At 32.4% G+C, this 15,936-nt stretch overlaps 1 protein-coding gene across 11 annotated transcripts in view; it reads left to right on the forward strand.

Annotated features, from left to right (window-relative positions):
• LOC132702748 (CUGBP Elav-like family member 1) overlaps positions 1 to 15,936 on the forward strand; it is a 339,946-nt gene that overhangs the window by 199,846 nt on the left and 124,164 nt on the right. For all 11 annotated transcript variants that reach the window (XM_060671480.1, XM_060671472.1, XM_060671479.1 and 8 more), the window contains one exon: positions 5,300 to 5,559. In XM_060671480.1, the coding sequence (XP_060527463.1) occupies positions 5,300 to 5,559 (260 nt within the window). The remainder of the gene's footprint in view (positions 1 to 5,299; positions 5,560 to 15,936) is intronic.

The raw sequence follows: 15,936 nt of genomic DNA on the forward strand, positions 1-15,936 counted from the left end.
TGAGTTCACAAAATCTTTATTTTTGAGACACACTGGCTGTGTTCTGGGGACATTTTTCTGTATTATTTAGTCATGTCTTCTCCCTAAAAGATTATGAACAAACAGAGGCAAAAATAAATACAAATCTTGATAAAGTGTTCCAGTGGTTCATAATACTTTGTATTTAAATATATCTAAAACAAATTACATTCGGTTCTATAACTCCCAGCGAAGAAACGAACTTATAGCAGCGTATAGCAAGAAAGCTCCTTGGAATTACAGAAGACCAAAATCTAAATTCTAAATATCACTGTAACAATTCATTTGTCTTCAAAAATCAACTCATCATGAAAAAGGAATTTATTAATAAGTATCGTGCTAAAATAGCATCTATTCCGAGGTGCGGCGTTTGCTTCTGGGGGTCTTCCTCTGCAGCAGTCGGTGTCTTCAAAAGCCAGAAGAGGGCCCTCAGGAGTCTCCTCGGCTTGAAAGAGAATCAGCCATGTAGATCTCACTTTAAAAGTAGACAAATCTTGACTTTGGCCGGCATTCCTATTTTTGAACTTCATATTTCATTCATATTTTTAGAAACAAGTATTCATAATACCTACCCGCAATCGCCGCAATTTTAGAGCCCCCTAGACACTCTAGACACTCGATAGAAGTCTCCTGACTCAATGGGAATAAACATTTTCAATTTGCTGTTGTTTACCCGTCTTTATACATTATTAGCTGTGTGTTATATGTGTAGTATTGTTGTTTTTTTGTTTCTTTGACTTTTTAAAAAGTAATTAATAGTAATTCTAATTCTATAATTTCATTTAAATTTTGTTTCTGCTGAATATAATTGACTTAGGTACATGTCTCTTTAATCTTTTGAAGAGCTACAAAATGTTTGTATGAATCTGTAATTAATAATAATGAAGCACCTAATTTTAAAATAGCAATTTTTTTAAATAATTGGTGATTCCTTTTTTTTATGAGTTACGATAATTTCAATCAATACACTTATTTATTATAAACGTGGATAGATTCAAATAGTTCAAAATTACCTCAAAATTATTACTTTAAATAATGTTTATAAAAGAAATAAACCATGATGTCAAAAACGAAGCTCCCACCCCAAGGAATAATTTATTCCGTACGACCTAAGCCGGAAAACTTCTGAAAGCATAAGAAAACTTTTTGTTTAAACATTAACAATGCACTTGTTTTTCGTCATTTTCAGTTCTGAAGAGCGAGAATTTATTGTTTACAACTATGCGAAACCTTCACTTCATTTCGATCGATTTGCAAATGGGTGAGATACAAAAGCGGAGCCTTTTTGCTCATTTGCCAACTTTGTCGCGCTATTTAATATCGGAAATAAATCAACGGGTAACTTGCACAAACTTCGCATTAAAACTTTCAGTTCTGTAAACTGCCTTCACTCGAAACCCATTAGACTTTGCCGGGAAATCCGTAGGACAATATTGATGCAGAACCTTTCAACCCGACTCGCATTAATAGTTTTGTGCTTAGTTTATTATCATAATATTTACGGTGTCTCGGTACACTATTTCACTTAACGTTGGCGGAGTTGCGTGAGATACTCAATTCGAAAAATTAACAAAAAAATTCATGCCATCAATCAGATGGTTAGGTAATGACTCAGAACCCACTCATATGCATAAACATTATAAAATATTATTAACCTTATAACTTACATACCTTTTTTAATAATAGAACTTCTTTACTCTGGCGTCCAAGTTTATCTAACTATGTTAGTAGACTACAAGGGTCACCACAAATGTTAAGTATTCTTAACTTTAAAATTGAAAGATTTTTGGATTTTGGATTTAGTTTTCAATAATCAGAATGTCAATTTTTAGCTTTTTTGTGATAATTAACTTTTTTCTACTACTATGTGCATTGGTGATTTGGATATCCTCAATTTTTATAAAAAATAATTTGCCTCTTGTATGAGGTTTCGTTGCCATAAATATTACAATGGTAAAGATATCAACTACATATTACAATTCATGAGTTATCACAAAAGATAACTATACTATAAAAAATAGTATATTATGCCACAAGTGCGATAAACGACATTGACTCACGAAACTTAAAATGCCTAATTACACACCGATTTAGCGTGCGGGAAGCGTCACTTTACCACGTCAGTTTCGTTTCCCACGGATTCGAGGCATTTCGGGTATTTCCGGGATTTTACCGTACGGATTTGGGAGATATTTCCCACGCCTTGAATTTTGACGGTCATGTCAGTGAATGCATTCGTGTTGTTTTTCGAAAATATATCCCAAATCTAATGGTCGTAGAAAAAGTATAGTATGCAACAAGTTCGGTACACATTTTAAATCACTCGTGAATTAAATGCCGTTTACCGCACTTGTTGCATAATATTTTGTATTATACCGATATTCTAAGTTGATGTCGAATGTCGATGTCGATTAGAAGGTTGTACAAAATCTGAGAGTTTCGCCATTGAGCAATTAATTTTGCTGGACTCTATTTCTTGGCGAAAACAGGATATTCCTGAATGCTTCCAATGCTTTCAAGGATATCATCTGACTGCGTCGTTACATTTCCAGTTGAGTTTGTTCCTTTGTATAGCGTCGACAATGGTATAGAGAAAATAAAAATATCTTTCATTTAGGAATGAGTTCATTTTATGAAATGAAACATTTAAAAATATAAAGTTTCCTCGAGTGCTACGAAAAGGGGCCGCTGCTGTTTCATTAAAATTTCGAAAGTAACATTTGATACCTACGCTGCCGTGAACTAAAACCTTTTTTTGTTGCGATTTAATTAAATTTTTTAACGATACGTTTTTGCAAACCAGCATCGGACGGGATGTGTATATATTCATTTTACTCGCTAGTGAAAATGTTTTTGTTTTTAAATAGATTTTATTTTATTATTTAAAAAATAAAAAATATTGAGCAAAAATTAGCGATAAATAATAAGCGAAAGCGAAAAAATTTTGTGCATTGCTTTACAAAACTTGCCAGCTGATAGAGCAATTGCTTTGCAAATTTTATCCATATTTACAAATTTTACTATTCTTGCTAACACAAAGCTGTTCTGAATACGAATACAGTTGCAACAGGTTTTTTGATATTGTTTGATAAGTTCAATCCCAAACATCAAATTGGGGTAGCCTTGAACTGTTTATGTTATCTTTTCCTGAAATTTATCAGTTGTAAAAGTGGATTTAGGTTTTTCTCATAAAAAGCTGCCGGACGGATTTTTATCAGCTATAAAGTAACCTAAAATACAATACTAAAGTACAAAATACATAGTGACGGAGGAAAAATTGAAAATATTTTTTAGCTTTAGCTTTGAAAAGTAACCAAAACTTACCAACACTACTTGTTAAAAAAGGGCAAAGTGAGCAGCATATATTTAAATGCAGTTCCGTTGCTAAAAACTATTTTCCACAAATCGTACTTACGTTAATGTTTAGTTACGGTTTGTTTAATTATTTAATTTCAAATTAAATGTTAAATTAACAATAGATAACATGGTAACTGATTCAACATTTTTTTTCTTATTCTTTTGTAGAGCCCCATTAATGTAAAATATTTTAGAAATGCCTATAATGTAATATTTTTTTAATGAATAGAATTAATAAATATTTTTTATTCAATTAATAAATAATATAATTTTTCCAAAACACGGTCAAACATAGCTTACTATTTTGAACTACCATTGTCTTTATTTTTTGTCCATAGTTGGGTAACAATAATAATAATAATGCCGTTCAAAGTTCCTTTAAGTTTCCTGCCTATTATTTATAAAGATTAAGTTATGACTACTTAAGTAATATTAATTTTATTGACTATAAAATAATGTACGCATCCTTTAACAAAAATGCGTTTCATAATTAACGATTCGTCAGGAAGCTAAACGCAAATGTTGCGAATATCTATTATTCAAATACGCTCGGAAATGTCGTAGACGCTTCTTGGAGGAAGCAATAACGATATCTTCCACGTAACATAAAATAATTACTTACTGCACCGCACTAATTCCGCCATTCCCTAATTGAATTTCGTCATTGTTTCTATATACATATACTGGCGCTGTATCCGAGTGCAACATATTCCACTATTCAATTTACATTGCAAATTCCCATATTTTCTTTATTCGATTTAGGTGCGCCTCGTAAATATCGAATGCGGCTGAGGCTTAATATTATCATACTGATAAAGTGGTGATTACAAGCATGCGAAATGGTCCAATGTGCTACGAATGTACAATCCGTGAGTCAAGGGTAGGATGAGATAGGTACGTGCTGCTGATGGGCAACAACGCAATCCACAAATAATTTGGGTCACGTGCGAAAAAAAAAAGCAAAAAAGGGAAAACAAAAGAAAAAAACAAAATAATGGGAGAAAGTACTAATGCATAAATTAAAAAGTACAGCCTTCGTTGCAGTTTCTCGGTCTTTCAACTTTCAACAATAACCAAAACAACTAACAACAGAAAATATGTATACAATCAGCAACACGGAAAAAATTACACTAAATAAAATTACATAAAATTTCAAAAAAGGAAAATATAATAGTTTAAACAAATGTACGTGCATACTCAAGAGTACTGGCCCCTTTCGCAGATAAGAAATGTAAATGAATTAATAATAATAATAATAAAATTACAGGCATACTATTTACATTCCTTTTACATCGATTGTTGTTGAGTCGAACTTACTAACGTTTCGCTGAAACTGGTTTCAGTTAAGCTCTGAAGAAGCCAACAGGAAGATTGGCGAAACGTTAGCAATTTCTACTCAACAACAACCGACGCAAGACTAATGTAAATGTAGGAATGCAAATAGTCTTACAGTAGCCTGTAGAAGTTTCCTTGAAAAATTAATATTTCATTGATTTTATAAGGGTGGGATTGTTTATTATAGTTAATTCTGGAAGTGCAAATTTATTTGTGTGTATCCGCGAAAAAGTGCATGCTATTACAAATTTTTCGAAAGTTCAGAGGAAGAAAAGTTTGGTTCACAACTCAGCAGCGGTAAATATTTTTAAAGAATCTATTCTACTTCTATGGGAGAAATTCTATAAGATTATTTTCAATACGTTCATAAATAACTGAACTACGTAATTTTAACTTTTCAATGACCCACCGTCCATCCCAAAAACTAAGGCGCTGAAAATTTTGTTTACGACATATTTAGTTTCTCAAAAAAGTAGTATAGTTTGTTAAAAATAAAAGAGAAACCGCTGGAAATTACTGAAAATGGGACATCCCGTATATTTTCATCCTCCAAAAAGTTAAGCATTGCAATTTTGTCCTTTGGTTTCAGCTCAATAGCGATGAACAACAACAACACCACTCAAACGAATAACAATAACAATAGTAACAACAATAACAACATCCTCGAGTCGCGAGCCAACTCCAAGCTGCAGGAACAGCAGGAACAACCCGATCCGGACACCATCAAGATGTTCGTCGGGCAAGTACCGCGATCGATGGACGAAAACGATCTGCGAACCATGTTCGAAAAGTACGGACGAGTGCATTCCATCAACGTACTCAGAGACAAAGCGACGGGCGCTAGCAAGGGTAAGTCATTAATTCATTGTTCATCACAATAAAACGGCAATAAGCAGAATTATATTTTTAATCAGTGTTTATTTCTTAAACATAGAAATAAATTTGTTTTTGTGCCGAATTTCGACGATCATGGATATGTAATTTCTTACCAATAGTCTAAAACTAAATCCTTATTTAAAAATAATCCTTAACCAAGGTATGATTTTTCCAACGATCTTAATGGTAAGACTTGGCAACATTACATAAAGTCGCTGCAATTTTTCCTTTGAGCATGCGCATTTTTATTGACACGCTCAAGTGTCTGGTCGAATTCTAATTTTATTTGCATTGCGTTGACAACTTGCAGTTAGCCAACATTCATAGTAGACTTCTAAACGATAGAGCCACTTTTAGAATTATTTTTTCTTATTATTCCGGCTATAATTTTACAAAAATTTGGAGCAAAATAATATTTCTTAAAAAAAAATTGTTTTATTTAAAGCTGGATAACCTGCCTGCCGCGATTCATTTTTATTCTGTGGTTGCGAAACGACTCGCGACATCGACTTTAATTACCTGCTGTTCATGTCGTTCTATTGCATTTCCCAAATTTCAATAACATTTATCTCTATTGTTCATTAATTATAGCTCATAGCTCATAGGTCCCTTGTAAAAGCTAGACATCCAAGCAATATAAGGTTTGGACATTCCTTCATTGTCGACATATACTGCATATTCAGTAAACAGCGAATTTTTCAATTCTTTTGTCTAGTGTTTCTGCTTACTTTTCAATAACTAATTAGTCTGGTTCGTCTGGTACTTGTCTTCTATATACTAACCTCAAATTTTTCATGAACGTTTATATTCTAACAAAAATTGACTGACTAAAACTGACCAACTGCTTAGTATCTTGGAACTTTATCTCAGTAGGTCTCTATTATCACATGAAATATATTAGTATGCAATATTAGTCATACCTAATAATTGGGTTGGTTGGTTGAACTGACTAAAGGATTTCTAAGAGACAAGCATGCGACGTGACATGAACAGCCGCAGGGTTAGACGATTATAAAACGTTATAACCTCGCAGGCTTCTAAAAGGAAAACGGCTTAAACTCCTTCCCGGTGATAAAACGGAGCCCAACGTGTCTTAAAATGCCCTGAGAAAAAAAAAACAAAGTAATGGCGGCAGAAAGTAGGAAAGCAAAGGAAATCATAAAGAGTCAGGGAGACGGGGTTTTTATTTAAGCACCGAAACGTCTTTTTTTTTGTTCGTTGCTATATATATTTTGCCAAGAAAACGTAATAAATGTGCTGCGAAGCCTGTTTCGATACGTATTAAATATCCACTTTTTAAAAGCATTTGCGAGTTTATTTACTTGGATGGTTTTTCACGCCACCCGACTTGACAATATTATATTCCTGCGACAATTTTTATTTATAATTGTATTCTTATAATGCAATCATTCTTAATCAAAATCCCAACGAAAATTTAATCAGGTTCAGACAGTGTTTGAAAAAATTTTAAAATCCACATCTTGAATCTTTTTTTTTTCCATTGGTCAATATAAAAATAATCATAATGCGGACCAAATGAACAGACAATTAAGTTTAGAAGCTAAGAGCCAATCTAAACGAAGGTTCTAGTAGAGAATATCATTCAAAATCCAGTAACATTACTGTTTTGGCGATGAAATGGTGATATTCAGACAATTTTGATGAATGATGAATTTTATTACAATGCATAAAAATTTTGACCTATCAGACTCCTCTGATGTATGTCTTGAGATTTTTGATAAGTCAAATTTGAATAGTGAACTTGATTGTTTGTTGCTGGGTATTTTGCGATTCTTGCGATTTTACCTCTAAATATAAGATAAACAATCATTTCAAATGATTTTTGCACCCTTTAGTGTGTGGAATAACGATCGTTTTAACTTTTGTTTTACTTTCATTCTTTTACATACTTTGGTTCATTAGTAAGCTGACATCACACTGCAAAAAATGAAAGTTTTGACGTTTAATAATAATAATAACCTGTCTATTAAAAATATATAGGCTATAATACAAGAGTGGCGACATTCGCAACTTGCGCTCTTCCAAGTAAACCACAAGAATAACAGCACCAATACCATGATTGTCAACAAAATACACACCCGTATGTAGGTATCTACATGGTAAGTACAAGAAATAGGCGCACATCATAAACTTATACCCTTTTGCTAGATACTGGCGGCCTAATAAACAATGTTAACGGTTTTTTGAAGGACTTTATTGTGAGGAAGCATAAGTTATTTCATTAAATATTTTAACTGCGTTATAGCTAAAAGATCAGAGAGGCACTGGGAAATATGGTCATACTTTCGAAGATTATAACTAACGAATACAAGCATTCTGAAGTAGTTGGAGTCTCTTCTTATCTCAATTTAGTATAGCTGGCCATTAGACGATAGTGTAATGAGCGATATGGGATAAAAATTACATCACAGAGTTAAGTTTTACTTTTTTACTGAGAAGATGTTTATGAATATTTTACACCCGCCCGAAGAAGGAGAGATAATCTCATGATTTAGTGTAATCTTAAAAGAGGCTTTTCTTTCAATTTCTTCTCTTTTATTTCCAAATAATAACATCTGCATTTTGTTAGTATTCCATAGGAGGTTATGAGCCGCAAACACATCCGAAATAATTCACTCCAAATTCTTCAATAGCTTCACTAGCAACAAAAGATAACTAAATACCATCGGCGTATTGATGAGATTTACAAAATTTAAGAAAAGTAGAGGAGTCAGCTGTCTAAACTGAGAACAGAATTGGTCTCAGTATACTCCTCCGTGGAACTCCCCTCTCCAAAGCAACAGCATGAATGAGTATTTCCTATAACTACTCCTTGGTATCTCTGACAAAGTAAATTTTTATTTTTTTAATTATCCCGAGGTATTTCTTTTTAGCTAAGAGAGGGAAATGATCCAAGGTGTCGAACGCTTTGCTATAGTCCAAGAGTATAAGGCAAGAGTTTCATTTAGAGTCAGCTGCTCTCAATAAATCATCAGTAACATAAGGCAAAGCAGAACTAGTGCTGTGAAGACGTCCAAAACCAGATTCATGGAAATCATGGAAAATTCGTTCTATAACCACAAACATGGGAACTAAATCATGCATAAATTTTTATGTTGGCTGCCGGTTTCGATCCATTTTATGAACGAATTGTCGTATCTCCTTTGGATATAACGTCTTTCCTCTCAACCAATAGGATCCCTCATTTTAAATCTCACTTTTGTACAATAAGACTTTGTTGTTGAGTGAAAAAGTTAGAATTAGTGTGTGAAATTTAGGGGTATTCTCTGAAGTTTATTTCTTTGTTTGCGATAACGTCATAGCTGAAAAATTGGTATTTACTGTAGTCATTGGATGAATCTGTAAAAATCATAAATCCGTTGGTTTCACTTTTTGATGTATATTTGTGTTCCAAGGTTCCAAGGTGTTTCAAATTTGACAAATCATATATAAACATTTTCAGTGAATTATTTGTTGGTTATAAGTTATTAATTTTTATGTTTATTTAGCATCTTGGTCCTGGATGTAAAACAGGCATAAAACCGAATTAAAGTCTAAAGGAGTCCCTTCCAAGAACCTAAGGTAAATTAAAACGCAAATTTTTAAGTAACTCTCCTCTCCACTTCTCAATCATCATTGGTTAGTTGAGATCGTTTTGGTTAGTTGACGAGATATATACGCTATTTTGAATTTAGAGAAGTATCTATAACATTTTATGAAAAAAATACATATAATTTCTAATTTTTCCATAGCGTTTTTATCTTGTGTCGCAATTTCAGGCAATATGTTATCTCGTGATCAAAATAAGCGACGATAAGACGTTTTCAGATAAAACCTACCAGCCTATGGTATTAATAATTTAAATAATGTAACTTGTATAAATGTTTATATATCAATTAAAACACATTTTCCAGTTCAAATTCAAGGGAAACAATACTCGGTACTCGGGAAAAGCTACACACATAAAACGTATTCTCTATGTTCTAAGAACATTCCAAGCTATTATTTTCTATGCTTTTAAAGACATTCGGATGGCCAAAAACATACCGCAACTTAAGTGGAACTTTTCCTTTTACACCGGCAGTAAAATCCGTTTTAAATTGCAACCGCCCCGCGAAGTAAAATGTCTTTGTTTTTATTTCGCTCAGTTTATTGCTTCAAAAACACATTCACGTGTGTTAGTAAAATGCCAACTATTTAAATGCACGAAGTTAGCGTTTCTTGCTACTTGTTATTCTAATTTTATTTGACATTCTAAAAAATGCTTCGCCATTTAGACTGAACGCATTTAAAATTTCTTGAATACGGAAATATATCTTTTACTTATCCACAAGTGCCTCTTAACACGAACGTTGTAACTTCTTTCAATTTATAAATTCCTTCGGCATATTTGGATGAATAAATTCAACACATTGTTAGACAATTTTTTCATCAGTCTTCCACATGAAATATATATATCCATTATTTTATATAAAATAAAATCTGGAATTAGCATAGAAAAATCTAATGTTTCTTGCACGCAGCTTGTAAGTAAATACATGCAATTATTATTAACTATTTCGTATCGGAATCACTCAAAGTTATATTATTTTCTGATAAATGTTTGCATAAAACAAACTTTTTTTATACAAAATTAACAATTTCACATCAAAATTTTTTGGAAATCAGGGTGCGTCTATTCCAAAAACACTGGCTAAATAAAACAAAGTTTATTCAGAAATTACTGTTTTATTACGTTCAGTTTAGTTTTTCCTACCAAATGTACCAAAAGTAGAATCTACTTAAAAATATAAACTAATGCTTTTACGAACATATTACCTGTACCCATTAAAAATTATATTTAATATTTCTGTTATTTAGCATAATTTAATAATTTATTTTCGATGCGGTAAACAACTTCTGTCACGAAAACCGCTCCGGATAGGAAAGCCATTGCGGAAAAGATGTACCAACTTTTAGGTTAAGAAAAAATTGTTACCTTAAATAAAAAATTCTAGAAAATAATGTCTTTCAATTATTATTCAATTGGCCAAGTTAAAATTTCAGCGGTCCAAAAAACTCGTCCAATTGATGTGAAAACTAATATGTCTTATTCGCCTTAATATCCTTGAAATGGGTGCTTTTTTAATTTGAAAATGATTAAGTATTAACTGTAAGTATAACTGCTGGTTGGTTGCTCAATATTCTACTGAAAATCCAAGTTAGAAATCACCACACTTTTCGGAATTAAAGAACAACTACTGGCTTGAAATTAATGGTCTGATTGAGGTTACTTATCTAACACAATAGCAAGATGAAACGTATGTCATATGTATATCAAATTTAGTTTTACGGCATTGAACTTGAACTGAGGTGGCTTTTACTTGATGAAAATCTATTTATCAAAATAAATAACAACTAAAAGTTCAGATTTTCACGAAATTAAATATTATGATATGACAATTGTTACGACAACACCGTGTCTTTATCAAATGTCATTTGATAAAGACATATCATAATATTTAATTTCATGAAAATCTGAACTTTTAGTTCTTATTTATTTTTTTAGTTTTACGGCCCTTGCGTAGTACTGGCTGGCTTTGGAAATACTCAAACATACATAGAACTAAACAAAAACAAAAATTTTCGCAATTATTAATTGCTACCATGGAATAGCTCTATATATTTGAATGCGATATAGGCATTAATTGGCGGAACCTTTATTGCTTTTTTAATTAATAATAATTAATTAAATTAAGTAAAAAAATATGGTAATCAATATAAATAATTAACCAAAGAATTCATCATGGTCCTAGTTTCACCAACACTTAATTCGAATGTTATGTTTATTTATTTCCTTCGAACTCATCTCTATTTTTGAATATAAATATTTGGCATCTCCCAAGTGCAAATTGCATATATTTTCATTTTTTTCATTAACGTTAGGTCTTTTTTTAAGTAATAAATATTTTTATACCACAAGCGCAACTCTAAAATCGCAGATATCGTAGATATATTCAAAATTTGCCCACAGACAAGCTCATTTTGTAAATGCAGTGTATATAGCGCTCCACTCATTTATTTATTTGAATTTCTAAAGAAATCCATATGAACCCAGCATTTGATTTAAGTTCTACATAAGCAACAAATAAATTACGAAAAACAAAATGTTCTTCGTTTTATTGGCATTAACTGTTAGTTTATTTTGCATACTCCTTAAATTTTTTTGGCAAATCCATTTTTTTTATTTGTTTATTATTTTTATGAAATTCTCCTATTCAGGCTGCGCTTACTTCAGATTTGCTCCGTATAAATTCGAAAGAATTTACCACCTTTTATTCACTCGCCCCATGTACCGTGGAGTTTTCCAATAACCATACCTTTATTACCGTTTTCGAAAATTTGGACTCACGTGAGTCAAAACCTCTTGCTGTTATCTTACTATAAATAAGTTAATGACCTTTCCAAGAAATAAGTAAAAATAAAACTATAATTTGTATCTGTGTATCCGATGCGGATTTCTTGTTGAAATGTAATTTCTGATAAAGAATAAATAATAATAATAAATTATTTTATTTATTGCTTCCTATTCATTTTCTGCAGCTACTAAGACGTTTGTGTCATCCGCAAAATTGTCGTCGTTCGAATAAAAAACGAATAAAATTTCGATCGCCTACTGTGACAAAAATGTCAAATTTACAACCTTTAGGGTATTGAAACAACTAATAAGCAGAGCGCACCCACTTGAAAATTCAGCGTGCACAAACAAAAGTACGCAGCTCGTCATTCCCTATTTTAATTATAATTTTTCATGCCTGTGTACCATTTTCCGTTCGGTTATGATTACATCGAAAATCAAAATGCTTGCGCAAATTAGGACCAACTGATATAAAGCAGTGCGTTCATATTTTGCAATTTAATCTCGAAAAGAAATGTCGATGCGTATTTCCATTTTTATGACCTCGTAGTCGATTATAATCCCGGAAACTGCAAATAGTAATTGGAATTGCGAATTGAATATTTGCACATATGCAGTACCTAACGGCTAATTGTTTCAACCAAAGGCGATTTGTTTCCAAATAATTAATGTAATATGAAAATTTCATTTTTTTGTTTAATGTAACTAATTATTTAATCGTCTGTAAGTGTCTCTAACTATTCAAAATTTGAACACTTTTAATTTTAATAATAAAGCTAGGTCACGGTTTTTTCCCGTGGACTGCTCATAAAAAAAATGGAATTAAAGATATATGCTTTGTATTTGAAATACCTTTTACGAGTTGCAGAATAAAATTTACTGCTCCATTGTACCCTACGTAAAAAGCCTTAGTTAACGCATAACCGAACTAGAACAGTACTGCAGTGGTCCATTTAGCTAAAACATTTGGAAAATCCACTGAAGGTTATACTATAAATGAGCATAAATAATTTGTTTATCTGAAGTGCTCTAGCCTAGTAGTATATATTCTTAAATTCCGCACTCGCCGCTCCCAGAGGCAGATTCGATAACTCAGTGTCACAAGCACAATTTTCTTTTTGCACAGATCGAAGAACTGAGCCATTTAATATTTTCTGTCAAATGTTACGTTTCAAGAGCAAAGATTACCTAAAAAATGTTTTTTCATAATTTCAGTTAAGTGACTTTCGTTTTAGGAATAATCTATCAAAATAGGAAGAATCAAACTAATTCAAGAGCGACGGCATAAATAGTAACAATCATCTCCTGACTGACGGCACCATATCTGTCTTTCCCACAAGAAAACTTATTTTATTGAAATTGTAAAGGATTTCACGTGCAAACGTTATTTTTCAATAGAAAATATTAAATAACCAAAATTTGGTTACACTTAAAATAGACCCTTATAACTGGGTATTATACAAGATGTTAATGTTTTATTTAAAATAGGCAAATCGGCATCCATTTCCGATTCCGCAGTTTTAACCTGATTACCCCCATCGATTGTAGTATAACCCCAAATTTTCAAACTTTTAATGGATATAGTTTTCCCATAAATGGTCAGCGAATTTCCCGTTGGGACACCTTGTAGAGAGTCCGAAGGTTTATGGTTTCCCAATTTCGAACAGCTCGATATTGCGGATTTGGTTCGTAGTTGTCTGCTCTATTAGACTGCGAAGGGTATTTTGTATCCCATTAGTCTCTACTTTCGTCTAAAATTTAATGAGAAACGTGATAGTCTATCGTGATAAAAACCAGAATTAATTAATATATAAAACGTATCTTCTAGGGTTTCGGCGCACCCAATACCAATTAAAGCACCACTGCTTTATAGTTTGGTAATAACGGCCAAGTGAAACGTTTTCATTTAGTTTTATTGTTCTGTTGCCAACAGGAACGCAGCTGGCGCATGCATTTTTGATATAAATATGCGAGTTTTGTTTGATGGATGACTTTACGAGTAATAAGTCTCAATTATTCATTTTAGCTGTCAGGGCTTGAATGATGATTTAGTCGTCCAATATTTTACTGTAATGCACAATTCTATTGAAGTATTTGTCCGCATTTCTGTGACGATTTTGTTTATTTTTACCCCTGATGTTTGAAACGCCGCATATTCGATTCTACAATATAAAAATGTACAAAACGTATAATAACAAATACAAAATTATTTACGGAGAATTCACGTACTGTTTGTACGGTACTGCTGTACTGGTTGTATGGTAATAGTAAATCTGGGACACGCAAAAGAACGAAAACAGGAAGTACTCCAAATTTTTTAAACTTGTTTGATTTAAGGCAGTTTAATTATATTCGGAATTATTACGATAAAATTCTGGATTTAGCCTTTTCTAATGTAAATGGTAAAGTTCCTAGAGATAGAAAGATTGGTGCCGGAGGACAACCATCACCCTACACTGGCAATGACCACAAATAAAAAACAGATCCTACCTATTAATAGATACCAATACAAATATAACTTCAGACTTGCCGATGACTGTTACTTGAACAGGATTTTATTGCATTTTGTAAGGCATTATCGATTTGTATGTACCTCGGTCTATAATTCGCAGCAGATCATATCCTGTCTGGCTTGCAAAATAATTAAACTTGTGAAACCGAAGCATAGGGTTTTTAAGAGGTTGAAAAGATATAACTTGGAATTTTATAGAAGCCATTACAATGAATTAGGTTCAAATATTAGGACACAGATTAACATTGCCTATAGAAATTGTTTAGGTAAAGTTGAGTATTCTATATCCATCGATACCCGACACGCTTGAATATGGCGACTGTCACTTTCTTTAACAAACGTAGAACCGTTAGCAACTTCAACCATTAGATAATCGACTTCAAGTGGATGGATGATGCATTATATATTTTTCTCTACAAATTTGTTGAGATGGAGTTCAATGCAAATCTAGTATGGTTCAGTACGTCGAGTAGCCTTGTCCCCCTCATGTTTGCGATTTTCATTAATGATATAATTACTGTTATATCGAGGAAATTACTACTATTTGCACACGACATGAAAATATTTAGAGTTATCCGTAATCAAGATGACTGTCACCTTCTTCGGAAGGATCTTGTAATTATTGACTCTTGGTGTAAACTCAACAGATTGCCATTGAATATTGACAAATGTTTTTCTGTTAGTAGTTTGTCGAACAGGGCTGGTTGCATTGGTTTTGATTATTTTCTAGGCAATATAAAATTAAAACGAAGTGATGCCTCCAAACATTTGGGAGTTTTATGGGACACTAAGCTTTCGTTGTAACAGTGCGTTGAAAATGTTAGGATGCATATTTCGGAATGCTAGTAAGTTTACGAGCGAACAGGCACTCTGCTTTAGTTATGTTAGGTCTATAGTGGAGTATGGGGTCATTATGATTTCAATAGTAAACATGTTATTTAATTAGAAAAATTTCAATTTCTTTTTTTAATATCTGGCTTAAAATGTTTAAATCATAATGTTCTCTTAATTAATTAATGAATCATAGGAACTATGCGTCAGTTCCATTTTTATTGAAATTATCTCTTATAGACTGCTCTGAATTGTCATCGCAGATCGGTTTTCACGTTCATTCGCGGACGGTCAAAGCATCTCCAATATTCCGCATTTTTAATTGTATTTGTCGTGATATAGATATTAATGATCTAACACAGGCTCAGTTTACTTTGGAATTAAAAGATAGATTTTTTCGTTTCAAATGATTATTGTAGATTCGGATTTGAGTGTTGGTTTTTTGTTTGTTTATATATACATATACAGTCCTTTAAATTGTGGCTTTTGGTTTTGTTGGTTTTTACTATGTTGTCTATTGGTCGTTCTCGGTATTCGGAATTTTCGTTTGACCTGGTACCTATACTTAGCGAATTAATTGTCTTGTCATTGGATATTAATCAGTTAGACA

This window comes from Cylas formicarius, unplaced genomic scaffold, assembly GCF_029955315.1.
Source record: "Cylas formicarius isolate icCylForm1 unplaced genomic scaffold, icCylForm1.1 PGA_scaffold_6__28_contigs__length_40554024, whole genome shotgun sequence".
Lineage (NCBI taxonomy): Eukaryota > Metazoa > Arthropoda > Insecta > Coleoptera > Brentidae > Cylas > Cylas formicarius.